We start from the raw sequence: 27,884 nt of genomic DNA on the forward strand, positions 1-27,884 counted from the left end.
ATTTGAACTTCTGTAAGTTGAGGTTAAATTACATATGGCCCGTGATGAAAAGGACCAGGGTGGCCTTCTCTGGTAAACATGCTATGCAGACTGTCCTTGGCCAGTCAAAAGCAAGGGTGACAATCAGTGTGAATGTAGCTGTCGGACTGAGTGCTGTCACTGCCCTGCAGCTTCCTGAGTCTTGTGCATCATGGGTGTAAAATCACATGGGAAGGCATTATTCAAACTCAGTTTTATTAGAATGCTAATAAAAGCAGATAAAAAAAAAATCCACACAGTGAAAGGAAGACACTTGAATGCTGTGACAGATCAGGCACATTAGTGAGGAAGAACTTGTCAGTGTATACAAAATGTAAACATTTGCCCTGGGGTTTCCCACAGAGACCACAGTCCACAAGGACTTATTTGGAACAAAAAAGAATGTCTATTGAATTCCCAGCATAGGCTCTGACCTCTGCAGATTCTTGAATTAAAAGGTTAAGATGGCTAGCACACCCCAAATTTTCTATTCAGTAAACTAAATGGCTCCCAATCAAGGCAATAGGAAGAGCGGCCGCCTCGCCGTACTGCAGGCAGCCGCCACTCACCATGCCAACCGTGTTTACATTACCTTGAAAGATTATAAAAATAGACAGCGTATAAAACTCATGTGAGCCACATGAAGGAGAAGAAATGTCCTTGCTTGTCAAATGCTGCAGCAGGAGACGTCCAGTCAGTCCTTTGAACCTGGGGAGGAAGGACTAAGAAGAGGCCCTTTTCTGTTCAGAAAACGGAGACTCGTAGACCTCCATGGGTGGGCAGGTGCAGACGAGGTGCTGATCTCCGTAGATGTCGTCGATCCGAGCAATGGTTGGCCAGAATTTGTTCTCTGGTTTCACAAAGGGCTGAAAAGGAAAAAATGGATATTTTGGGATGTTCCCAGTCCTTTGGGGGAAATTGAGATGTAGTGGTTTTCGGGTGTTCCCGCAGCCCAAGGCACCAGTGCCAAAAGCTGTACTTTTCACAATTTCAACTTCGGAGTCTTGTCCGTATGCCTCTGGGATCAGACGATGCCTTCCCAATGAAAAGGAAGTGCTAGAGGCTAGAAAGATGGCTCTGGTAAGAGCGCTGACTGCTCTTGCAGAGGACCTGGATTTAGTTCACAGTACCCACAAGGCAGCTCACGAACCACTAGAAATTCAAGTTCCTGCTTCTGCACACAGGGTTCATACACACATAACCTCCACCCACTGCACGCCCCCCCACACAAATAATAAATAAACCTCCAGCTCCCGCCGGATGCTGGTGGAGAACACATTGAGCCATCCGACCAGGACTGCTGTTCAGTGTTGATCTTTGACCCTGTGGGTTCCTAGGCTTGTGACTGATGCCCTCAGTGGGCTCAGATGACTCTTGAGGGCCAAGTCTTCCCCCTTGGTTCCTCATCGAGATCCACACTTCACCAGCCATTTCAGATACACTTTACATAGCGAGGCTGGATGGGAAACCTCAGGGCCAACGGGAGCTATAATAACACGGCAGTTGGCAGAGTTCAGAGAACTTACCAGAGGAAATGCTGCCACCTCTCTGGAATATGGGCGATCCCAGCGGGAGGATGTGACACAGGTCAAGGAGTGTGGAGACATCTGGACAGAGAAATGGTGGCAGACGGTCCGGTCAGAACACTGTGCTGCTTTCTCCTAAACCTCGCCCCAACATCTAACCCTGAATCTGGTGACTATTGCTTCCACTGTGTTTCCACCGCACACACGATAACACCGCCGAGAAGTCGCCACACCCTGACAATGCAGCTTCGCACTGTGGGGAAGATCCTCCCTTTGCTGCAGTATTTCAAGCAAGGTTCTCTCGCCTTCCAGCATCTCCACAACGAACCTCCAGGCAGGCAGTTCTAAACTTGTTACTGCATCACCTATAGCTCTGTCCACAGAGCGTTCTCAAGCCATCTCCTCATTAACGTTTACACTGAACCGGAAAAGTAGGATTCTAAAAGCAATGTGTTTTGGAGGAGATTGGGGACACGTTGGACTTTCCTCTACATGGGCCATAAGCACTGCTAAACTCCCAGGGTGAATCAAACACCAATTAAGCTGGTCTCAGATTGCTATGCCAGCACAAGGGCTGGATTTAGAGAGAGAGAGTTCATGAAGGAAGTAAACGAACGCTGTGACACAGAGTGGTAAGAACTCTCCAACTGGGGAGCCTCCTCTCCCCACTCCCTCCTTCACAATCAGTTGGGTACAGGTGGCATCCACAGCTCCTACAACCAAGAGCCACCCAAGTGACCACTCCACCCCAGTAACAGCACTGCCATTCAAGAAGACAGAAGCCTCTACGATTCTCATAACTCTCTCATTCTGGGCAAGAGTCTAATCACCACAGAGGGCTCAGGGAGGGTCAGCACACTCCCCAGACACCATTTTCAACTTCCGAGGATGCTGTGTACCTTCAGGGGGTTGACCCGTGGGTCGATGCGGCCCTCCTCTATGTCCGCGATTTCCTGCCGGATGCTGATCATAGCATCACAGAATCTGTCCAACTCGGCCTTGTCTTCCGACTCGGTGGGCTCAATCATGAGGGTCCCTGCCACGGGCCAGGACATGGTAGGGGCATGGAATCCTGTAAAGGGAGACCAGAGAAGTGTGTGTAAGTCAAAAGTACACAAATTTATTATAATTAATAACATGGCTTTTACAAGCACCGTAAGGTATATATGTGTATTAGCGGGTAAGCATGACAAAATTAGAGTGGAATTTCCATTTCACCTCGTGTTTTAGAATCTTTCTAGACTGAAGTTGACCCTTAGCTTCAGACCATATGCTTAGCATCCCTGAGGCCTCAGATTCATGAGTGCAACAACAGCCAAAAACAATGGTGACAACCACCACCAAAAAACCCCCAAAACTCTCTGTGATGGTGTGTTGTAACGACAAGAAACAGCCAATCAGAAATTCAAGAGAAAGCAAGCAAACCTCAGCATGCTCGTGCCGTGTGGGGAACCTAGGGGCGGGTCAGCATGTGTGAAGCCTTTGCCTGAACACAGTGTGCGTTAAGAAACAAAGACATGGTCGAAAGAGGTTTTTCTGGACAGAGGCAAGCAGAGCTTCGCCTCCTTCATTCTTAGCGGGATCTGAGCTGCTTTGGGTTTGCAGTGAGAGCTCCAATCCAGGCCCCAATCATGCTCATGTAGATTTCCACCGGACTCTGCCCATCCCATCTCTGAGACCATGTTAAGACTTAGCACAATCTCCCAGACTGACGGCCTTTCCAGCTAATGCTGCTGCAGAGACCAGAGGTTCCCAACGTCAGGCAGACCTCACCATTGGCCTTAACGGACTCGTTTCCCAACATTATTTTAATAAAAATGTTCAAGTCCACGGGTAATTTGAAAGCACTGTAGCCAGGTACCCACATATCTGCCAAAGATTCTTCAATGACACCATCCATGCTATTCTTTAATTTGTGTATTTAGCACATGTGTGTTTGGGTATTGGGAGCCTTTGGGGAGTTAACGCTCATTCCACGTGGGTCTCAGGGGTAGAGCTCAGGCCACCGAGCTTGGCAGCACTTACCACTGAGCCATATTGCTGGCCCCGACTTATTTTTTTATGTAATTCATAGAATGCTGTAACTATCAGAATGCTTTATTTTGTAAGTAGTTTAGAATGCCCATCAGTAACAAGAACTCAATATTCTTGTACTTCGTCATAAACCTCAGAGTGAAATACACGGGTTTCAGCTAAACCATTTAATGGGCTTTAACAAAAGCATTCATCTGTGTCAGATGTTAGCCCCAGCAAGGAGTTGTTTCGGTCTTTAAAGCACAAACCGATTTCATTACCCATTGGAGTCTGTCCTCAATTCCTTGTGTGAGCAAATTCTATTCATATTCTGCTTTAGTGGCTCCCACGTCTGGATCCATCCACATCTGGAACCATCCATGTACTAGGCTAGAAACAGATTCCTGGGTCTTGACCCTATCTCAGGAAGGGAGGCACCCAGATGTGGTTGGTTGCAGCTACCATGGGTACTGCATGCTGGGAATAGAACCCAGGTCCTCTGCAAGGGCAGAGAGTGCTTTTAACCACTGAGCCTCCAACCCTCCCCCAGCTTCTTAATTACTTGTTTTAAGAAGAAATGTATATCAGACATTTCCTAAGTCTTACTGACACATCTTAAATAGGAGGCCCACACACGACTCCCTGTGAATGGGTGACCTATTGTGCAGAATTACACACAATAAATGGAGAATGTCAGAAAACCTGGTTACTAGTGAATTAACAACCAGTTCCTCACTGCCCCTTCTTGGAATCCCCATCAGCTGACAGCAACGTCCTTCCCTCCCTCCCTTCTGGTTCACCTCCTGGCCACGGGCTGAGTAATAGCCACTTGTGACCGGGGCGTGCAGTTCCTGGATCTGTTGTCTAGTCATGCACCGAGTGCATGTGCCTCTAGGAAATGGTCCACAGCCTATAGGTTCCATTGTGCGAATATCAAAAGCCACTTACCGTAATCCTGGAGCCTCTTGGCAACATCCACAGCCTCGATGTTGGCAGATTTTTTGAAGGGTCGTGTGTCCAAAATGAATTCATGAGCCACGTACCCTGTTCAAGAACATAGTGTCCGCTGATGATGGATGCTGGTTTACCGTTTCACTCAAGTGCACAGTTCAGCTCTTTACACCGGACCATGGGAACCAAGGGGTTAAGTGAACTCGATATGGTTACAGTTGGCAGGAAAGACTTCATTTACCCTTTCATACACTCTATCACATCTTAGACTGCATATCTTACAGCCGGCAGTGGATGAAGGGAAGGGTGTGTGTTGGGGGTGGGGGAGAAGTGTTACTAAAACGATCAGCAGGAGATCTGTGAAATTTCTATTCTAAAGACCTAAAATCTCCTTGAAACAGTTAAATACAACCCCGATCTTTTTACACAAATTGTTTCTAAAAGATTCACTGGTGAGTTCAGCATCTTCAACTTTCAAGGTTAAATAGCTTGGCATTTAACCTTGGGCATCTGTGAGTACATATCGATAAACACGTATTCATAGGACACATGCGGAATTTAATATGATGCTTCAAAGGGTGGCCAAGGTTTTTAATATCAGGCTGCAGACCAAGAATTAGAAATAAGCGCTGTCAGCGGGATGAAGTGGTACCCTCCAGTGATCCTAGCACCAAGCAGAGGCCGGAGAATTACAGATCAAGACTTTGTCTCAAAACAAAATCCAAAAAGAAAGAATAGAAACAACAGGAAGAAAAGAAAGAGGGGGACAGGGGGGAACTGTTAAACAACCACAGAATCGGTGAGACTGAAATGTGTGGGGGTCAGTTCACTTCCACCTAGTTCATAAACAGACTGCCTTCCTAGATCCATCAGGAGCTACCGAGGACCCAACCATCAAGAATAAACTAGTGGTGGGGCTAGAGAGGTGGCTAAGCAGTTGAGAACACTTCCTGCTCTTCCAGAGGACCTGTGTCTGGTGCACAGCACTCTTGCCCTGCAGCACACAGCCACCTGTGACTCCAGAGGACCTGTGACCCTCTTCTGGCGAGACTCGAGAAAGGTCTATGTCTAGGTGAGTGATCTCAGAAAAACGTGTCCAATGGAATAACCCTTCTAAGATTTGAGGAGCAAATTAAAAAAAAAAAATCACAAAAATCCTTATGACCTTATCAGCTTCGACTTTTAGGAAACTTAGAGTCCAACGTCAACCTCTGCCCTTTCTCCTCTGAGCTTCGGGCTGCTACCCTGGGCTACAACCCCAACAGGAAGATAACTAGTGATGTTTACTGTTCTGCAGGGCATGTGGCTAGCCTGAGGCTGGAAATGTACGTCAGCAGGAGAGGAGTCATTTGTTGGCAGGCCTAGAGGACAGTCCTGCAAGCAGGGGTTCAGTGGCAGCGGACTGAAGTTCATCTAACCAGGTCACCCCAACACTGCTAAACCCAAGATTCCATCTGCACGGGCACCGCCACAGACGAGTGGTTTGGGAAAAGGTTCACTCCCAAATATGAGGTTCAGATGTTATTTTCTAAGTGCGCACGCTCATCCTAAAGAGCCCCCCTTGCTCTAAGAGCCCTCTAAGGGATAGCATTTAAATTTGGCGGCCATGAGAGGCCAGAGCCCAAGATGCTCTTCTCTGTCTACAGCTTTTGGGAGAGAGTTATACAAACCGGCTCTGCCTATGGCAAACTGGGGCCATCTAAGACAGCAGCTGTTTCCTCCAGCCCTAACCAGGACTGCAGCTAAGAGTGACACCAAGTCAGAGGAGCCTGAAACAGCAGGAAGGGGTGGGAGGAGCCACTGGTCACGGAGGACTGTGGAAGAGCAGAGTCTTCTCAACATAACAGTGCCACGTGAACAGCTCTCAGCAGCTGTGGATGTCTGCATAAAAGGTGAGGAGGTGGGACAATAGAAAAACGAAATGAAGGCCTGGCACTTCAACAGCACGACGAAAATAGGCTCCTAGGGAGTGGCAGTATTAGGACTTGTGGCCTTGTCGGAGTAGGTGTGGCCTTGCTGGAGGAAGTGTGTCACTGGGGGTGGGCTTTGAGGTTTCAGATGCTCAAGCCAGACCCCACGTCTCTCTCTTCCTGCTGCCTGCAGATCAGGATGTAGAACTCGAAGCTCCTTCTCCAGCACCATGTCTGCCAGCTCGCTGCCATATTTCCCACCATGACTATAATGGACTAAATCTCTGAAACCATAAGCCAGTTCCAATTAAACGTTGTCCTGACTAAGAGTCGCCTTGGTCATGTTGTCCCTTCATAGAAATAGAAACCCTAACTAAGACAATGGGATTCTCCACGCTCCCCTGGAGAGCACAGACTGGAGACACTTCTGCAACATTCTCACAGAGACTGCCTCAGAACGCTAGAAGTAAGCGACTTGCGTAAAGCTTGGGCAGGCCATCAAAGGGCCCTCTGGCTCTGTGGTAGCCTGAGACAAAAAGAGCATGAGGTCTGGCACTCTGCGCCCTAGGTTACCATGGACCAGCCAGCCTATGGGGCCACTGCTCACTTTCAGAGGAAGGGCCCCACCTGCAAAGGCCTTCAGGAACAGGAGTTTAACCCAACACTGGCCTTGTCCAAGATGAGAGGCAGATAAAAACGTTAACAAAACCATGCTGCCAGAGTCTAAATCCAGGAGCCGCCCAAAAGGTGAGGGACCTGATAAGTTACAAAATCCCTTCTCTTACAAAGCTACCATCCTTTCTGGGTACAGCAAGAAGACTTGCATAATCCCAGCACTGAGGAACGTTAAGACAGGTCAATCACAAATTAAAGTCTGCTTCAGCTAAGCAGTGAGATGCTACTTCAAAAGAAAAAAAAAAAAAAAAAAAGAATCTCCCCCAGAAACATCTACAAGAAAGACTGACCAAGACCACCAACAGAACAGTTATTTTAATTAAAGTCATTCCTTTTATCTTCATTGCAACAGAATAAAATATTTCTCCAGCTTCTCCAACTGCCTCTTGCCTGCTGTACCCTCATTTGCTTTAAAAGCCCACTAGCCTAGACAGTTTAGTTACTATTCAAATCTCAGAGGAGCAGCTCACACTGCGAAGCCTGGAGTTCATTAAAATGATTGCCTCACAGGCATCTGAAATTCCGACGTCTGATTTAATGCTGGTAAACATGGTTAAGATGAGCACTGGTTCTCTAATAGTGCGACCAGGCACGTTAGAGTCCACTGTGATTATTAAAAACATTCCTATTTTGAGTCCCCAAAGCACAACAGTGCCAGGCTCCCAGGCCCCAAAATATGAGACTTGAAATTGTGTAATGTATGTGTTTAGCATGAGTCAATGTTTGGTTTGACTAACTCTGGGATTGGGTAATAAAGTGTGCAATCAGCAATCTATTTCAGTCCAGGACGAGAACTGCTACTTGCAATTTAATCTGGGGGGAAAATGTCAGAAACCAATGGAAATTCCATCCATCTTTCTGTCCTCTTCAGTCCCACAGAATGGAGTTGGGCTCTATGCCCAAAGCCACGACTTAAATGCTAAGTGCATGGTGACATCTGACCTTCTCACAGGGGTGCCAACCAGCCCCATTCAATTGAAGTCACATTATTTCCTGCATTTAAAACCTAAACTTTGCAATCAGCAAACACATTAAAAATCGCTGAATTATGCAGCTTAAATGAGCAGATTATATGAGAAGGTATGTTAATTCTTGGTATTGTTGCCCAAAGTAAAACACAATATACGACAACTTAAAGGCTGCGACAGACAGCTCGAGTTAGAACACATACCTAGCAAGAGTGGAGCCCTAGATTAAAAAACAATTACTGCCACCAATCACTAACTAAAGAGAGCAAAGAAACACTTAAGGATTATAAATTAAAACAAAATGTCTTCCAGTCATGAAACTGGCAAGTGCTTTTTTTTTAAACTTTTGTTGTTTTTTGGCCTGTTCTCATATGCCTTGGTGTGACGGGCACTCTCAGTGCCAATACCATAAAATAATGGACCCAGTGTCTTTGAGAAAAATAATTGAAGGAACATGTATGTACAAAAAGCTCAAAGCCTCCATACCCTCTTTTATAAGTTATCTAAAGAAATAGAAATCTTTCTTAAAAAAGAAAACAAAAAACAAAAAAACAAAAACCACAGTACTGGAGGGGTTTTTCTTACAGCAAAGACATAAAGCAAATAACTAAGAATTTAACTATCGCCTCCCAGGGCACCCACACTATTTACTCACATGGGACAAAGCTCAGGGAAACAGGATAGGCAGTATTTGTGGCACTGTGGGGAAAATGCTTGCTGTAGAGCCTCTTAAAAAGACATTAGATGACAGTGCATGCATGTGTGCGAGAGAGAGAGAGAGAGAGAGAGAGAGAGAGAGAGAGAGAGAGGGAGAAGCATCCAAGTAGCCACATGAAAAAAAGACACTGGGTGAGGGGCGGGGTGGTGTGTAACTAGGCGAAGAGAGGCTTGCTGGTCAGCCAACCTCACTGATAGCTGAAATGGTGACCGTCAGGTTTAGACCCTGTCTAAAAAAACAAAATAATAGAAAAAAAATTAAAGAAAAACTAAAATTTAAAGTTAATTAATTAAATTAATTAAAATTAAAGAGCTATTAAAGAAGGCATTCCTGGGCTGGAGAGGTGGGTCACTGGTTAAGAAGACTGGCTGCTCTCCTAAAGGCTCTGAGTTCAATTCCCAGCACCCACATAGTGGCTCTCGACCACTTATAGTGAGATTGCTGCCCTCTTCTGGCCTGCAGGTGTACACACGGAGAGAGGACTGTTCATATGCATAAAATAAATAAATGAATCTTAAAAAATAAAAGGCATTCCTATGTCAACCTCTGGCTTCGGCCTGCACCCATTAATAAGGGAGAACATGCCCTTCCTTACATACCCTCCCACACAGATGCAAAAAAAAATCCTTCAAACTGCATCTGTGATGTCAGCTTAATTATCCCAGAGAAATAAGAAAGGGAATACATTAAAATATTCAGTGTTAGCTTTATCTGGCTGACGGGTGCAAGCACCATTTAGATTTTCCCTCGTGTTTTTTTTTTTTTAATTTCCCCAAACTTCTGAATCGAGCAATATACTTCATTTATGTAACCAGACAACATAAATATTCAAGCCCCTCATTTAAGCAAATGCACACGAGGCTAGGTCTCACAGTACGGGAGCTACATCTGAATCCATGCTTGCTGTAGAGTCTCTTAAAAAGACATTAGAGAAGCACTCTGCTGCCTGGCTTGGAGACCGACTCCTCACAACCCGCTCTGCTCTCTCGAGAGCATCCTCCCCAGGACTCCGGGTTATTCACTTCTTTATTTCCAAGCTCGCAAAGTATCCCTTTGCATCCACATTTATAAGATCAGAAGAGCCTTTAAAGTAAGGACTATAAACAATGCAGATGCAGGGTCTGTCTGGGCTGGAGAAACCAAGAGGGGGCCACTGGCCATCCTTCCTACTGCCAGCATCTGCTGGGGGCTTCACTCATTCCTCAGTGTCCTATCCTTGTTTCTCCTTCCACAACTGGAGCAGTCAGGCATCTAAGTGTCTACCTGGTTCCTTTTATTTGTATGCACATTTATATACTCTGTGTGTGTGTGTGTGTGTGTGTGTGTGTGTGTGTGTGTGTGTGTGTCTATGTGACACACACGTCTATGCGGGTGCCTTCAGAGGACAGACGAGGGCACGGGATCACCTGTAACAAGTGGTTGTAAGCTGCCTACGTAGATGCTGGGAACCTTTCCAGCCCCTCCCTGTTTCTGACTTCCATCACGTCCCATCACTTCTGGGATGACTTTGTTCTCCTACCCATTAGTATCTCCTAAACGTTTACCTAGCACGCTGCACTAAGGAGTCACTCTGTCCAGCTGGCTGTACTTCCAAGAACCCATCCATTTCACCGCCTTGACAATTCTCAGCCTTTTCATGACCCTAATCTTGTTACTCCTCAAGCTGGGAAACCTTTGCTGGATGCAACTGGCTCAGGAGTTAAGTCTAGGCTCTTCCAAGACCTTCAAGGTACCAAGCTGTCCTTTCGACCTCATCTCATTGGCCCTCTCACTTCCTATCCCACTTCAAGCAACCCTTCAGGCAGCTCCTGCTTACCAGGCCGCTCATAAGAAATAAGTGCTTCCTTTGTCAGACTACCCCATCCTGACTCTGCCTGCTCTAAGTGGTCCACTCTTTCAGACAACTCTACAACATCCTGTGCAGGATCGGCTCGTGGTGTTTATGTGAATCAATCTCTCTCTCTCTCTCTCTCTCTCTCTCTCTCTCTCTCTCTCTCTCTGTGTGTGTGTGTGTGTGTGTGTGTGTGTGTGTAGGCTATGTAGACAAGGGTGGAGTAGCTCTGTACATCATAGTGAGTACGTTGGTCATGCTTCCAAGAATTCTACACTTTCCTTTGCATATTCTAAGAAATTGAAGCATCCCTCCCACCTTCAAAATCACACCTACATCTAGCATAGTTTCAATATAGGAGCCCCTCGCAGAGAGAGAGAGAGAGAGAGAAAGAGAGAGAGAGAGAGAGATGGCACTTGCCTCTTGCACCTCTGAAGAGGACTCTGTAGTATCTCTCTAATCGTTTGGCCATGTAGTTGGCATTTAGAATGGCGATTTCTGTGGCCTCTTTGAGACCCTTTCCCCCCATCATCTGCAACAAAGAGAAAAAGAGCCATTTGAGTGGGTGAGGTAAAAGCCAAGACACTAACAGATGCTCCCCCATCCCAGATCAGTTTGTTCAAATGAGTTCACCAGCTCAGCATCACTGAGATTAAAAACAAATGGAAATTTCCAGAAAGGAGATCTGTTGGTCTCTGCCATGCTTGAATTTTTTTTTCCTTTAATCGCTAATTTTCTTGATTTTCTTTTTGGTGGTGATGGGGGATCATAGCAGCGAAGCCTGAAGCAGGGCACAGTTGACTGCCCCCTTCTGCTCTCCAGTGAGAAATGAGAACTGTTCTTAGAAATGCCGGAAGGTTTGTTTTTTCACTGACTGTGAATCTGACATGTAACGAGAATTTAGAGTCTGATGAGAGCTTGGCCAAAGTCCATGAGATTAATTTTGTGTAGTTTGTCTTTCTGTATTCGTGTCCATGTGTACCAACTGCCAGCTTCAATCTTTTCTTACTCTGGTGGTGAGTCCTTGCCATCGTACGGGGTAAACGACAGGATGAGCGAAGGGTTTAAAAATCAAGATTACACCAATGTTCTTGGCTGAGGGAACGTCCAAGTACAGCACTGAATAAAACACTGGTACAAAGTTCAAAGTGAAAAGAGAACAATGTGGCAGGAGTGGGGGTGGGGGTGTGGGCGTGGGTGTGGGTCAGAGTAGCCTTCCGGAAGTCAAAGCTAAACTTTACCATAACCTTGAAATCGAGCAAATGAGGGGAGGTTGGGTCTGTAGAGGGGGAGGGGGAAGTGCCAAGTGAGTGGACTGACAACAGCTTACAGTGGGAAAGGCACGTGACTGTCATCTGGGAGTCATCATAGCACCGGGGATTAGGATCTCACGTCCTGAGTCTTTGCTTTGACATGGATGTGGCCCAGTCAACTTCCTACATGTCAGAGTCACCAAGCATCATTCTCTAAATGCTGATGGCTCTAAGCACAAGGCCACATCAGTTGGGTTTTATTCTCAGTGGGACGGGGCCAAAACACATGCTGGTGAGACCAGGCAGTGAAGGTAGGAAGCAAGGAGGGTTCGGGGCATCAGGAAGAGATTATCCTTCGTGAGTCTCCACAGTGCAGTACAGAGGGTAAGGAGAAGTAATAACCTGAAATAAGATAAGGCTCAAATAAACACTACTTATTTAGCTTGAAAACTCATACTCTGTTTGGTGTTCTGGGCATATGGCCAAAACAGCCTTAGGGGCTTTACTTTCTATATGTAAGAAGCCATCTCCAGCCCAAATATGTTTATACAAATAGTCCAATTTAATAGGATCCATGGATCAAAGGGACCGGGGGATTTGGTTGTTTGCAAAGAAGACAATTTTCATTCTCATTGGGTTTGTTTCTCTAATTTGCAAACGACTTGCACAACACTTCAAAGACGGCATCAAGGCTCCGGGGTACAGAACTGTTGCCTTTGCTTCCAATAAACTTTTCATTAAAAATCATAAATGAAGCATGCTTTGAGATGCATGCTGGGAAAGCCAAGACTTGGGAGACAGAAGGAGCTGGATTCGGAGCTCAAAGACTCCTGTCTTAAAAACAAAAACAAACTAAAAAGGGAAAACAACAAAAATAAAACAAAGAATTATAGGGACTGGAGAAATGGCTTAGTGGTTAAGAACACTGGCTGCTCTTCCAAAAGACCCATTCCAGGACCTGTACAGTGACGAATTGGAATCTGTATAATTCCAATCCCAGGCAATCTGATACCTCCAACAGGCACCGTATAGACACAGTACACAGACCCACACGAAGACGAAACACCCATATACATACAATAAACAAAGTCTCAGAATATTATGTAAAAAGGAATCACAAATACCAAGCAGTCACATGACCACCTATGCCTCTAGTCCCACACTTGGGAGGCTAATCCGAGAGAACCACAAGCTTGTACCAGACTGGATAAAGACACTGTGTCTCAGAAATAAGCTTTAAAAAAGAATCATAAATGTCATCGCACTCAGACAGCGCCAGCCCCACAGTTACCCAGCACGACTTGTATAGCTGAGTCCGGGTTTTTGTCTCACCCGAGGCCACCCTCCCTTTACCAAGGGCCATTGGTTTTGAAAACACTGTTCTAATTAGCAACCTAGCAAGAGTGCCTGTTCACAGATTTGACATTCTAGAAGGTGGGCAGGTCAGTCTGAACAAGAGCTGCATAAAATCGATTCTGGTTTGAATGTTTCTGTGGAGAAGGACAAAGGGGGATAAGCCTGTTCTCTGACAAAGTTCCGTTACCCCTAAAATCACAGTCCCCCGAGTCTGAAACCACCCCAATTCCCAATCCATCCTACTCATCCTCCATGCCTCCTAGAAATGCACCCCATCCTGTCCCCCCAAGATCTCAGCAGAGTGTCCCAATGGCCATGTGCAGCGCTCCTCGCTTGCTCGGAGCTGACTGTACTCAACAGGAAACCAGATGACGCAGCCAGAACACTCGCATGACTCACGGAGCTTAACGGTGTCTGGAAAAATGCAAAGCCATCATGAGAATCTAAAGGAACAGATGAAACAGTTCTGGGTGGCCTTCTAGGTTTCCTCCACCCAGCACTGGACATGACCCCAGCCATCAGCACCTCAAGTCACAGAGTTCATTTTTAGCCCCTCTAAGAAAGTGAGTCCCACCCCTCCACAGTAACACACGTTCTTAAACTCACCTTAATATAAGCCCATGAGATGGGCAAGATGGAGCTGGAGCCCCATGGGGCCGCACTGACAGTCCCCACAGGCCAGGTGTCCTCATTTGGTTTTAGGCAAACAATGGGATGGCTGGGCAGAAAAGGCACAAGATGCTTCTTCCTGTATTGGTTTTAAGGCGCACATTGAAATGATGTGGAAGGGACACAATTAAACCAAGTGGCTACCTTCTCTAGGAGCTCTGTTCTTCATGGGGGAACACTGATGGGGGTAGGGACCTGACACGGGTAGGGGGCAAATAACAAGAAAGCAACTCAGGTGGGATCTCTCCATTCCTTCCCTCCCTCCCTCCCTCCCTCCCTCCCTCCCTCCCTCCCTTCCTTCCTTCCTCCCTCCCTCCCTTCCTCCCTCCTTCTTTCCTTCTACCTAATATCTTCCAAGAACTTTCATAGAAAACTTGGCAGAGGCAGCCCCATACAGATCCCTCATAGCAACCCACACCCTTTCAAGCTGTCTGCTGACTACGGAAGGCTGCTGATGACATGGTGCCCCTGCCCTCCACTTGGGGGCTAACACACGAACACTGCCCCACTACACACCCTCTGAACCACCTGGGACGCTCACTAGCTATGCATAATGTGTATCAAAAGGAAAAGACAACCAGACTCCCAGCAAGCCTAAACACTGCCCTTCCCAGACCACCACCACACATTTTGAGAAGTCCAGAAGCTCTAGATAAGTCCGTTACTATAGTGACAAAACTGTCAACAACTAAAAGATATCCCACCGGGACACAGTGATGTCATGCACTTATCTCTAGTATAAAGTGTTTCCTCCTCATTCGTCATGGAGCTGATGAAGAAGATTAAAGCCTTCATCCAATTCACTCTCAATAGTTTCAATAGTTTCTTTGGTTTTGGTTTTGTTGTTTTAACAGGGTTTCTCTGTGTAACAGCCCTGGCTGTTCTGGACTCAGATTTCTAGACTAGGCTGGCCTTGAAATCACAAAGATCTGCCTCCCCAGTGTTGTGATTTAAGGCAAGTGTGGCCACGCTCAGCAAGTATAAGCTTTTTTTTTTTAAAAGGAAAAGAGAACAAGTAAATTAAATAAATAAATAACTCTCAGAAACATGAGGTCAAATCCATGATACTGACAGGGACTAACATTCTAGTTCTGTTAACAAGCAGGCTCTGGAGCCCAGAGCGGCTGAGTAGACACCATGGTTACTAAGTTAATGACGTTTTCTTTTGGACCCGCTCTAAAACACTCCAGTTGTGCATCTAGCTGCTGGAAGTGCACTAGATGTGAAGGTATTCGTGATCCTTGAAGACTCTGGTGGGAGGAACAAGTTTTGGGTCATCCTGCTTCCTAAACAATCCCGAAGCCAGCACCCACAACTCACACTCCGATGGGCCCCATGCCAGGACCACCTCCTCCATGGGGAATGCAGAAGGTCTTGTGAAGATTTAGGTGAGAGACATCAGACCCAAAGTCTCCAGGACGGCAGATCCCCACCTACTCAAAGGGAGAGAGCGAAAGTCAACGTCGTCCTGGCCCTGGGAGGGTACAACGCTCTGTGTTGTTTGTCTCCCCAGGAAAGGTAAGCAGCAGAGACACATCCATAACGCCTGCAGAAAAGGCTTCCTTGGGGCAGGTGAGATGGCTCAGTGAGTAAAGAAAGGCATTTGATCCCCAGGACCCACATGATGTTAAAAGAGAACTGACTCCTGCAAGCTCCCCTCTGACCTCCATGCACGCACACACACGTACAATATAATTTAAATATCAACCATAAAAAGGGTTCCTAAAAGGTTCTGCAGTCAACCTGGCATCCCACAATCAAAGCGACTGTGGTTTCTATGGAAACAGAAACTGACCATTTAGCCCTATTCGGATTTTTAAAGACATATACTGGGGCAGCCCAGAGCTAAATGTCTACCTTAGGAGGGAGTAAGGGAAATGCCACTGACCCTGGGTCACAGTGTGTTCGCCCTCATGATCGGCAACTTTTATAAATCAGCAGCACCACCTTCTCTGGCCAATTCAAGGCTGGGTATTTACTGTGCACACCTAGACTCTAGGCCCTAGAGGATGCTGGGCTGAGGAAGAGGGAGTGAGGCTGCCCATTTTCCTGAGAGAATCCAGATACCCAGTTGCAATATCCAACTGGTAGTCCTGCCGAGTTGACTTGGGAAGATACATTTGCTTCAGGCTGCTGAACCAGAGCGCAGTCCTCCCGGGACTACACTTATGAATGGAATCAAACTCAGGAAAGAGTTAAGAGGCAGGAGTTCGAATTGCAGACCAGCCGTCACTCTTACAACCCGGGGAGGCAGGACTCAATCTCCTGGGGTCCTGTTGAAGGTAAACTCCAGGTAAATTGGTTTGTGCAGGGTCTGTGGGAGCACAGCATCTACCAGTGCCAGCCCAGAACTTGGTTCTAAGCTCCACCATCTAGGATGTCCCCAGAGGTATGGCACTCCTGACAATATAAGCTCCTTGTTCGAACATAATATTAACCTTTAAAAATTAAAAAGAAAAATACATCTATATCTGTTTCTCAATGGGCACTAAGCATCTGCACCTGGGCATTCATGTTTGCCCCGTCGAGGTAGACCTGTCCTCCATGTTGGTGAATCAGGGCGCACACATCACTGATGTTCTCTTCAAACACACCATTGGTAGATGGATACGTGATCATGATGGCGGCCAGGTTCTCCTTGTGCTTATCCACCTGTGGAGAGAGGGAAGCTATGAGAGGAAGAGATCTGATCCTTTCTCAGCCGAGACTTTGCTTTTCTTTCCTAGGATGAGGGAAGGTGAAGTCTTGGTGTCTGAATTCTTGACAATATCTGTCTATGCCACCAGTCGATCCTTCATAAATCACCCAAAAGCAGCAGCAAAGTCCTTTTAGGAAACGGAAACCAGGCTTTGGATGTGCCTCAGCTGACGGGGCTGAGCCTCGCACGCAGAGCCCTAGGCTTGCTCCCTGTACCATGTAAGAGCGGTACACTGTGATAACCATAGCCTGGGGAAGCTGGGCATCCTTGGGTACACTGTAACCATGGGTTACGTGAGACTGTGTCTCAACAAAACCAAGCCAGAAACAAGAGGCTGCTCAGGGGATTTTTGCATAGTTTGGGTCCAGTTCTATAAAATGGTTCTGTTTTGGTTCAAGTCACCTCAAAAAAATTATCCCAGGCTGTTTTTAGAGTGTTGGGGGGGTGGGGGTGGGGGGGTGTCTCTGTTCATGGCTAACCTTCCAGCTAGCCTTTTTACTCATTTATTTTGGTGTGCTCCTTCCTGTTTGGAGACAGGGTTGTTTTGTTTGTTTGTTTGGCTGGTTGGTTTGGTCTCTTCTCGTATGACCTCTCCCTCTCCCCCCTCCCCCTCTTCTCTCTCTCTCTCTCTCTCTCTCTCTCTCTCTCTCTCTCTCCCTCCCTCCCGGGGGGGGGGGTGTTTCAAGGCAAAGAATTCACTCTGTAGTCTGGACTAGCCTGGAAATCAGAGATCCGCCTGCCTCTGCCTCTGCCTCTGCCTCTGCCTCTGCCTCTGCCTCTGCCTCTGCCTCTGCCTCTGCCTCTGCCTCTGCCTCTGCCTCTGCCTCTGCCTCTCTCTCTGCCTCTCTCTCTGCCTCTCTCTCTGCCTCTGCCTCTGCCTCTGCCTCTGCCTCTGCCTCTGCCTCTGCCTCTGCCTCTGCCTCCTGAGTGCTGGGAACTTCAGGCATCTGCCATCCGGGCCGGGCCGTAGCTCAGACTGACTCCCAGCTTTCTATGTAGCCAAGGATGGCTTTGAACTTCTGACTTAATTGTTGGCATTACACGTGTGTGCCACTGTGCCTACTTCTCCCACCCGAGAAAGCAACTGTATTGGGGAAATTGTACTTGTTTTTTCTTGTCAAGTGGGGTAATAAGAGAGGAAATACAAGTCATATTCCATATATTCAATGTTGGTCAAGCTCAACACCTACTAGTGACCGAGAATATTTCCAGACAATAAAGAGCCAATGGAAAGGAAATGGAGAATGGAGAAGACGAACAGGACTGTGTATTTTCAGCATCCTTTGGAGGGCTTTTGCGTAGGTTCTCAGTGCCCGTGCCTACTAACCCTGACAGAATCGCACCGCTATTCCACCAATTTCCCTTCTACTTAAGATGCAGCCTCCAGTCCACTGGTGGAAAACAGATACGGTTGCTAAGCAACCTTTTCCTGGAGGTTGAGAGATTGGGAGTGGGGGTTGGTATTGGAGGAAAACAGGGCTGAATGTTGCCTGGAATCCAGTACAGCTCGGCTGGAACAGTTACAAAATCCTCATGTGTACTTTAATTCTCGGCACAACTGTAACCGTCTGACCGCGAATGGAAATATATGAGGGCTGACAGGGAAGCAGGCCCTGCAGTCTTCATACCATGATATCACAATAAATGCTTCACTCGTTGTATCTCAAGTGGAAGAATCGGGGCTGAGGGGTCTGTGAAAAGACCCTTCTCTCTGTGGGGTAGGGAGGGGGATAGTAGACGTGGCCAGTTTTAATTGGGGACCAAAAAATAAAACTGTCTTTTATTTTTCTCTTTCCCTTTAATGATTGTTAAGGTTTTTGAATTTTGTTCTCTTTCCCTGCAGACCCATTTAGAGAAGGAATCATGGTCTTTCATTACATCTAAGAGAAGACAAAGTTGACACCATGCATCTATTTCACACCCCTCGATCCTCACCTCAGCTCTCCTCAACCCCCTCCCCAACTGCAGCATCACTATCTCTGTCCCTTCCCAGCACAGAGCCCTCCAGTCTATGAAGGGGAGGGTGAGTACCATGGCCTTGAGGTGAGCGACATCGATGTTCCCGTATCTGTCCACCTCCACAGGCTGGATCTTCATGCCGGCCATGTAGGCACTTGCTGGATTCGTTCCATGTGCTGACTTAGGAATGAGACAAACCTGGCACACACAAGGAAAGGAGGCAGAAATGGAGAAAGAGAGAAAATAAAATCTCCAGGACATTTCGAATTATGACACGTTAGACACCACATGTTTTTGCTAAAACCGACCACTGATGGCTTGACATCAGCCATCATTGGTGTTGTTGCTAGGAAAACAATGTCCTGAAGGGAAATTTCCATTTGAACCCCCCAAATACTTTACTAAAGACATCAGAATGCCTTCCCCTGACCCAGAGCACTATACTAAAGACAGGCCTGTGCCTTTTCTAACCTCATCTTAGACACAGTGTATGGAAAGCACCATCTAACAACATGAGGTTGGAAGTTCTCTAGGACCCCAACCCCACAGCTTCTGTGCTGCTCTTGTGAACCAGGACAGATGACAATGACAGATACACCCCAGGGCCTCCCTAGGCCGACACTGGGTCCTTATTCTTCTGTGAATGATGAATGTGAGGATCAAAATCTCTGCAAGGAAAATGGTCAGCACCTGCCCTGTGCTCCCATGCACCGTTCACTAATAATACTAACACTCACTCGGAGAAGCAAGGCCCAGTATCCACAGTGCAGTAGGTGACTGACTAAATGTGACACGGCTTCACTGGAAAAAATCAAGGGACAGTGCCTCAAGACCGCAGACAACACTGTAACCAATGGAGCTGTTGGATTTGGTTTTGGATTTCAGTCAGGTCCTTGCTCCTGTCTGGCGACTCCTCTTCCACTGAGCTGCATCCCTGATTCCTTTATTGAAGCTGCAAAGCCCAGGTTTCCACTGATTCCCCCACATCAGGACATGACTACAGTAAACTAGCAATTTGCAGATCTCGGGGAGAAACGTCACAAGAGAGAACAGGACAGAAGTTTCCCGTCAGAACTCAGACATCCTCCTACCCTGAAAAATCACAGAATCAATATGGCACCTCCTCAGGGGAAGGGTTATAAAAATGGGCTTCCTGAGGAAAAATGCGGCTTCTAGATGATTCCTCCAAACAGAGGTGGACTTAAGAAAAACATGACCAACCACCTCCTGAGAAGCTTCATCCAGTAGTGGTTGGAAACAGATGCAGAGGCCCACAGCCATCAGAGCAGAGCACACAGAGTCTTGTGGAAGAGTGGGAGGATAAGATTGATTAAGCCAGAGTGGGTCAGAGACATCACAAGAAGACCCACAGAGTCAAATAACCTATGTCTGTGGGGGTGTGTAAGGGCTGGATCAAGGTCCCCTGCACATTTGTAGTGCATGTGCAGCCTGGTCTTTCAGGTGGGTCCCTTAACAGTTGACGCAGGCTGTGTCTGACCGTTGCCTGTCATTGGATCCCCTTCCTCTAGCGGGACTGCCTGGTCAGGCCTCTGTGCGACTTGATGTGCCAGGGCAGGCAGGTACCCAAGTGGGGCTTCCCTTTCTCTGAAGTAAAGGGGAGGGAGAAATGGGAGGAGGGATCTCTAAGGGAGGAGAGAAGGAACACGGTGGGGCCACAACTGAGATGTAAAACAAATAAATATATTAATGAGAAAAAAACCACATGTATGCAAACACACACAAGGCAACATACAAGCACACACAGAGATACACACACACACACACACACACACACAGACATTCGTATATACACAATCACATTCACACAGAATGGAGGACAAGGCTGGATGGGTCAACAGTTAAGAGTGTGTACCACTCTCAAAGAGAGCTTGAGCTCCTTCCCTTTCTAGCTCTAGGGGTCTGATATGGAAACTCTGTGAGCACCTGCATTCGCACACACAAACACCATCCCATCCAGAACTTTAAGCACAGGGCAAATGGAATTACCTGACCCTCTCCTGCTAACTGATTAAGTCCTTTTAAAAATGACTAGAATACTGTGTGTGCTGACTCTCCTTTAATTGTTTTTCTTGTTTAAATACTTGTTTATGTGCTCTGTCAAACTTTTTTTTCTTTATTTATCAGGACCAAGTCCAGAGGCACTATCCTTTCTCATAAGTTATTTTTATTCTACATCGTACGATGAAAGCAACCCTTTAGGACAGACTATTGATGAAGAGTAGGAAAAGAGACTATCAGAAAAGTGAGTACAAACCATTCTGAATGGGCCAAAATTAAGAATTTATACAAAAGAGGTTGTCCAAAACGAGCTGAGAATGCCAGCCGTGCTGTGATCAGCTGAGGAACAGTCTTGGGTGTTTCCTGTCCAAGGCCATGGAACATGGGTGTTAGCGTCTACAGCAAAGGAGACAGAAAGGTCTACAGGTGGGGGGATTATTCTGGATTTGGATTTTCAGCTGTTCCTACATGGACTCCCAGGAATTTTGTGGGATAGCAAGAAGATAACCTGCGCCCAGGAGGAAGGTAGCCAGTGGAGACGAGGGAGATGAGGAGAGGCAATCGGTTCTCTCTAGCTCCACCAGAGGAAGGTATCTGAGGGCACCATGAAGACAGTTTCCGGTTCTGCCCTGTAGCTGTAAGACAGACCCTGAGTGCAGTCATGAGACAGTGAGTTTACAGTTGTTTGTTAAAGCAGCTGTGGAAAATCAATCCCACTTTGGAACAGTGGAGAGAGGCACTGTAGACACTCGAGTCTCAGGAGATTGAACAACTTTGAGCTACTTTCGCCCTGAAGTTAACTTCCCCTCGCTTTAAGATCACAGTGTTCTGTTGGACACAGAAGTATCAGGACTCAGATCTGGTGTACTGGATTCTCTCAGGCGAATCCAGCCATGGTGCACTCATTCATCTCCTTTAAGGGGATGCTCTGTCCTGACTTCCAGGAAGCCTGTTTGGGAGCACAGATTTCATCCTCAAAGAATTGCTGACTGTATGACAGATAAAAATTTAAATATTTTCCTGGGATTAAAACCCAGCAAAAGTTATGACTGCCTCAGGCATTCGGGAAGGGAAATGACTCTCAAAAATTAGTTTTAAAAAAAGTGTTCAGATGTGCTGATGTAAGAGCCCCGTGTCCGTCTTTCTATAGGAAGCTCAGCATCTCTTCAGAACACTCGAGTTGAGATTTGACCAGCAGAGTGAAAGACGGATTGTAAAGTGCTTTGTATCTGACACATGGTAATTGCTAAATATGTTTGTTAAATAATTCACATTTTTTCAAATTAAACTGATGAATCATACACTTGGACCTCTGAAACTTCAGGAACCTCTGAAACTTACTCAAAGCAATTGTGAGAGCAGAAGGCCATGAGGAACCCGGGCAGCTCTGCAGCTCATAACTTTTCCCAGTCATCTTCAGATGAGAAGGGTATGTTCAACTGAGCCCCGTTAGAGCCTGTGTGGGAGCAGCTGCCTTAGACATCACTAATGTGGAAAATCTTCCCTGGCTATTTGAATAAGTCATCCTCTTCTCAAAATAGGGCTAAAATTAAAGCTATTTGTCTAGAAGGCAGAAAGTTTTTCCAGACTGGCGGGTTCTGTCCATGTTTCTGAGCTCAGAAGCTAGGAGGGCTTCCCTGTCTTTCTTTTCTACTGTCCAGAAGTGCAGAATCCTGCACCTCCACATGGAATGGCCTCTCACCCCCTGTGACAGCAGTGTGCACAGTGGTGCGGAGGAAGATAGATATCATACCGGGGAAGGGGAGTGCAGGAGGAGGACTAGAATGCTCAGAGAGGAAGCAGGAGCCACCAACAGCCAACCACCAAGGCTGGTGTTCACTCAATTCAGAAGATCTCTCATCTGGAGTATCTGTCTGGCTTGGTCCTCGACTCCTGTATCAAAGCAACTATTTCTTGGTGTCAGAATAAGGAGATAGGTAAATACTGAGGCTTGGGAAGGACCAGAGAGTGGAAAAAACCTGAGTTCTGGCTGGCCTATTATCACTGCTTAGTCCTGGGTCTGCCACAGGCTAATGTGGTTTTGGTGCAGTGGTTGGTTCTCAACCTGTGTATTGTGAGCTCTTTAGCAATCTTCTATGTTCACAAATAATTATGTTATGATTTATAACAGCAGCAGAACTTCAATTATGAGGTAGCAACATAAATAATGTTATGGTTGGGGTCCCTACAACGTAAGGAGTTGAACTGTATTAAATGGTCACAGATTTAGGAGGGTTGAGATCCATTGGTCTGATGGCTTGTCTGCCAATCAATGGCTGTGCAGTGTGAATGACCTCACAGCAAGACCTGCCCCTGGGTCCAGGTTCTCAACTGAACAACAGTGGAGAGGCAAGGACAAGGAACTTGAAGGCTTGCAGGTTATTTTAGACCCTGAAGGAACCAGGAGTGGGTCATGTAGTGTTCCCTCACTGGACAGCTTAGCTCCATAGTTCCCTTTCTGATTCTATTCAAGAACATTCATAGATCTAAACTCCCCTTTCCTCATAAAGCTAAGAGATGAAGGTCACAGAAACCAGGTGAATAAACCCACACTAGCATGTCTGCTCAGTCTACCGTATCATCAGATCTCTCTGCTGTCACACTCTGTCTGCATATCCAGGGCTCAGCAGTTTCTGAGTTCATAAATGGCATATTCCAAAGATTGTTAAAAATCAACTCAGATGACAGTTATGATGGAACACATTTGTGAACCTAGCACTTAGGGTATTGAGGCAAAGCAATTACAAGTTCAAGGCCACCCTCAACTGTGTACTGAGACCCTACCTCAACTAGCATACAAACATATCCAACATCAAAACAGTGGGGCATGTGCTCAGAAAGTCAACCTCAGCACCTGGAAGGTGGAGGCAGGAGGTCGAGTAAGGAGTTCAAGGCATTCTTAGCTGAGTATGAGGCCAGCCTGGGCTACGTGTCTGTAATAGTAACAGTATCATCCCCAATAACAGAAAGAAGGAAGTAGAGAAAGAGGAAGAGGAGGAAGAAGAGAAAGAATATTTATTATTCCATTCCCAGTGGGAAGACACACTATTAGAATCAGATGGATAGGCAACAGAGGGAGACAACACTCCTTCCTCATGCACTTTTCAAGGGAGATGTGGAAGTTTTAAAATTCTTCATTGTAAAACTCAAGACCAGAACAAAACAAACAAACAAACAAAAAACCAGCATCTGTAAGCTTAGAAAGGACATGAGCTTGGGCTGCCACTCACTGACATCACCCTCTTAGGTAAGAACCTTCTGGAGCTCTCCTGGAACAGTCATGGCCTCTTTGTCCTGCTCCTGATACCTACCCTATAACGCCTCTAAGAATCCCAGCTCCATAGCTTAGTACAAACCCTAGCACAGAGCTGGCCTCCAAAGTGAAGGCACCAGGAACAGAGACCTCCTTGGCCTTAAGGAGAATCTTTGGATAGATCACAACACATCTTTCTGGGACATCAGTGGTATCCAGTAGTGCCAGCTGGCCCCCAGGAGTCATTTTTGCAAACTGGACTCCCATGCCCAAAGCAGAGCACGTAGCAGAAACACATCTGCCCCCCATCCTCATGGTTGCATAGTGCTAAGGGCAATCCCGTGGGGGAACATATCTACTCAGTGGAATCTTCTGAGGATACATAGTCTGATGAGCCCAGACTGTGCTTGGGCTCAAAATTGCTAAGTCTTAGGCCCAGAGCTGGGGTTGAGCCAATGAGGAGGGCGGCCGTAGCAACAATCAGGCTCCTGCCTCCCTCTCCCTAGAGAGCACTTGCACGGCCAGCTGACTGACTCCATATGCTGGGTTTGCACAATAGCCTTTTTATCTCTGAATATTGTCCCTCCTGAGGATAATGTGGGATGCCAAAGACCATGATGGTTTCCCAGTCCACTTCCAAAAAGGCTGCAAAGGCAGATCCCACAGAACAAAAGTAACCCTGAGCTCTGAGCCTGCAACCTCCCCAGAGGGAGCAAGTGCCACCTGCCCGTGCTCACCGTTCTGTGCCTCTCTCCTTTCTGGTCTAAGTACGCTCGGATGGTGGCCAGGCCAGCATACTCCCCCTGCGCTCCACTGCAAAGACAAGAAGAGAAGAGTCAGGGTTGTGGTCTCCAGGCTTTCCCGTGTTCAGTCAGGATTTGCCCGACACTAACCACACGTTCAGCAGCCATGGTCCAAGTTCCTACCATACGGCATCCGTAGAGGAAGAGAGCTAACAGCATGGCACTAACCAAAAGTGGGCCATGCTTATCAGCTCAGGGCCAGCAAATCAACCTGGTCTTACTCTGGGGAATTTGACTGGTTCAGAAAAATGTGAGAATATAAGGAACCCATTATCCAGCTTCTACAAGGGGGGAATTTGAAATTATAAGAAGACATAAGGATCAGTTCCTGGTGAGTCTCATTCCTAAACACATCCTGCACTCAACAAACCCCTGTATGCTGAGCTAAGCGATTGTGAAACAAACATCAGGCTCAAACCAAGGAAAGAAATCATAAAAAACGTAATCGCAGCATAATGATCGCACCTGGAATAATAACCTGGTTTTAACACCTTCCAATACTGAGTCATGCAGAGGCCACACTATCTCCACAGAAACTTCCCATTCTTATCGCTCACTGTTTCTGTCCCACGATATCATGGTTGCTAGAGGCCCGGCACTATCTTGCAGGCACCACTTCAAGAGCATTCTTAATGACTCATGTTCCTGTGAGCAAAGCGGAGCCCAACTGTAAATCGGTCAGAGTCCTGGTACTCCGTGAAGCAAGGAAGGGGAAGTGAATAACAGGTCTCTCTGCCTCCTTCACAGATCCTTGTCTCCTCTGTTCTACACTCCCAAGATAAATCCGTCATTTTACAGCTGAGGCCAAAAGTGCCAGCACACTTAATGCCTTTTCTTTCAAGAACAAGGAAATGAGCGCCGTACGTGAGAACCACCACTCATTATATGGTCCCTACTTCTCTGTCACCTATGACCCCAGTTCAGGCCTAGGGCATGCACTGCCATCTTTCAGCCTCCCAGGCCTCCTTGAACCATGTCAAGCAGATTCTCATCCCGGGGCTTCTCACACAATGTTGAGCTGCTCAGAACTACCTGAAACACCAGTCTTGAGAATCTGACACGCTCTTCTGACTTCCTTAGGTGGGTGTGTACACACACACACCACACACACACACACACACACACACACACACACAAATCATCATCATCATCATCATCATCATCATCATCATCATTTTAACAAACCCTATTGCATTTTACCTTACATGGTCATGTAATTCAAGATTAGGCCGTGCATCTGCTGTGTAAGGAAGGTTATTACGATGCTCATGCTATGTGACTGCCTTATTTCAACAAAGCTGGACGTGGCGTTCTTTACGTTTCCCCACAAGGGACCTAAAGAACTGTGTCTTTATGATATGAGGCAGCTCTGGAGTAAGTGCTTAGGAGATCTGTTGCAGATTGAGTTCTACCCTTCAGCCCAGGCAATTCACACACAAGTCCTCTTTCCCCCTGTAGTCAGGGACTTTAAAAAATGTGCAGTGACACTCCCATTCCTGAAGATAAATGTCCTAGGGTTTCCATTGCTGTGAACAGACACCATGGCCAAGGCAACTCTTACAAAGAACAACGTTTAATTGGGGCTGCCATACAGGTTCAGAGGTTCAGTCTATTATCATCAAGGTGGGACCATGACAGCATCTAGGTAGGCATGGTGCAGGAAGAGGGTATTAAAGCCCACATCCATAGTGACACACCTACTCTATCCAACAAGGCCACACCTCCTAATAGTGCCACTCCCTGGGCCAAGCACATGCAAACCACCACCATAATCAACAGCTATCTAATTGGACTTCAGCCTGCCCAAAAGAAGCAAACCACACCTGACACTGGAAACCTAAGTCAACCACACAGGAACGGTAAAGTCATGGATCTTGGAGAACTTACTAAAGCCACTTTACCCAAACCAAGCGTAATTCCTAACTACACTCTAACCACTGATCCTTATACCCCAGATGTATGTAGCCCTCACCCTCCTCGAAGACCAAATACACTTCTCTTTGTGGCAGATGGAGGCCACTGAAGAAAACCATATCTTGTCAAAATGCAAAGAGCAAGTGAAGGTGCCTGGCCCCCGTGAAGACATCTACAATACAACTCCTGACCCAACACTGGGGAACATTGAAGATAGGGCAGAAAGACTTTAAGAGCCAGAGGAAACAGGAAAACTGCTGTGAGACTGCCTTTGAAAAATGACTGAAAAGACACATCCATGAGACCTCAACGGTATGGCTATCTAAACATGAGGTGGACAAAGGCAGCCTCAATAGGATGCTAACAGGGAAGAGGGAGTCTCGTGAGGCCCCACCCCTTGGCAGAGAGCGGGTAAACAACCTTCCCTGGGGATGAGCCCCCTTGTTAGTTATCCAACATAAAGGGTACAGCCATAAAGTCATATACACACGAGCAACACTAACGGACTCTCAGATTGCATGCGCGCACGTGTGTGTGGGGGCGGGGGGGAGACAGGGAGAGAGGGAGGGAGAGAGAGAAAGAGTAAAAGAAAAAGAGGCCATGAATTTGAAAGGAGAGCAAGAGGTTATGGAAGGAGTTAGAGGGAGGTAAGGTGGGAAGATGACGTAAATATCTTACATTTGCCCCTCTTGTTCTCACACCATCCACTCACCTTGCCTTGTGGCAGGTGTGGATGAGCATTGATAGAGACTGGGCATGGTGGGATGGGCCAGTGGGTTAAAGGGGAGCTTGCTGCCAAGCATGATGACCTGAGTTTGATCCCCAGACTCGACCTGCCTGGGTTGCTGTCCTTCAACTACACAAATGATGTGGCACATGTATACACACACACACACACACTCTCTCTCTCTCTCTCTCTCTCTCTCTCTCTCTCTCTCTCTCTCACACACACACACACACACACACACACACACACACACACACACACACAGATGAATGAATAAGTTGTTTTTTCTTTCCTTGTTGTCTTTGAAGAGAAGAAACTATTTGGACCGAAGAGTCAGTAGGCCAAGAGGACGGCAATTCAGGAAAGATGCTAAGGCTGACAATTTTTTTTGCCTTAGATGCTCTTAATATCGACTGATTTCTTCTGAATACTGCAAATACATTTGAATGCCACGTGAAGCTGACTTCAGAGAAATCATTAAGGAAGGTTATTGGTGCCACCTGTTGGCAGAAAAGGATTACGGAAAAATGCTTATCTGTATAAACCAGCTGGGGACCTGCGGGAAAGTATCTGCTATGGAGGGGAACTCAGGGCAGTGGCTTTAATAGCTATTTGGAATGAAA

At 46.7% G+C, this 27,884-nt stretch overlaps 1 protein-coding gene across 2 annotated transcripts in view; it reads right to left on the reverse strand.

The window, feature by feature from the left end:
* Nucleotides 1-206: 206 nt before the first annotated feature.
* The window catches only part of Gldc (glycine decarboxylase), a 79,004-nt gene continuing 51,326 nt past the window's right edge, over nucleotides 207-27,884 (reverse strand). Inside the window, exons 16-25 of one of the 2 annotated variants that reach the window (XR_015627098.1) lie at nucleotides 24,555-24,630; nucleotides 18,618-18,743; nucleotides 16,391-16,540; nucleotides 15,209-15,321; nucleotides 13,826-13,967; nucleotides 11,031-13,633; nucleotides 4,506-4,601; nucleotides 2,444-2,616; nucleotides 1,545-1,625; nucleotides 207-884 (exon numbers count right to left, since the gene is read on the reverse strand). Coding sequence is in view for 1 of the 2 variants with exons in the window: in NM_001415944.1 (NP_001402873.1) it covers nucleotides 741-884; nucleotides 1,545-1,625; nucleotides 2,444-2,616; nucleotides 4,506-4,601; nucleotides 11,031-11,142; nucleotides 13,826-13,967; nucleotides 15,209-15,321; nucleotides 16,391-16,540; nucleotides 18,618-18,743; nucleotides 24,555-24,630 (1,213 nt within the window). In the remaining variant the exon portion in view is untranslated. 2 annotated transcript variants of the gene reach the window in all.

Source organism: Rattus norvegicus, chromosome 1, assembly GCF_021556685.1.
Source record: "Rattus norvegicus strain SHRSP/BbbUtx chromosome 1, alternate assembly SHRSP_T2T, whole genome shotgun sequence".
Lineage (NCBI taxonomy): Eukaryota > Metazoa > Chordata > Mammalia > Rodentia > Muridae > Rattus > Rattus norvegicus.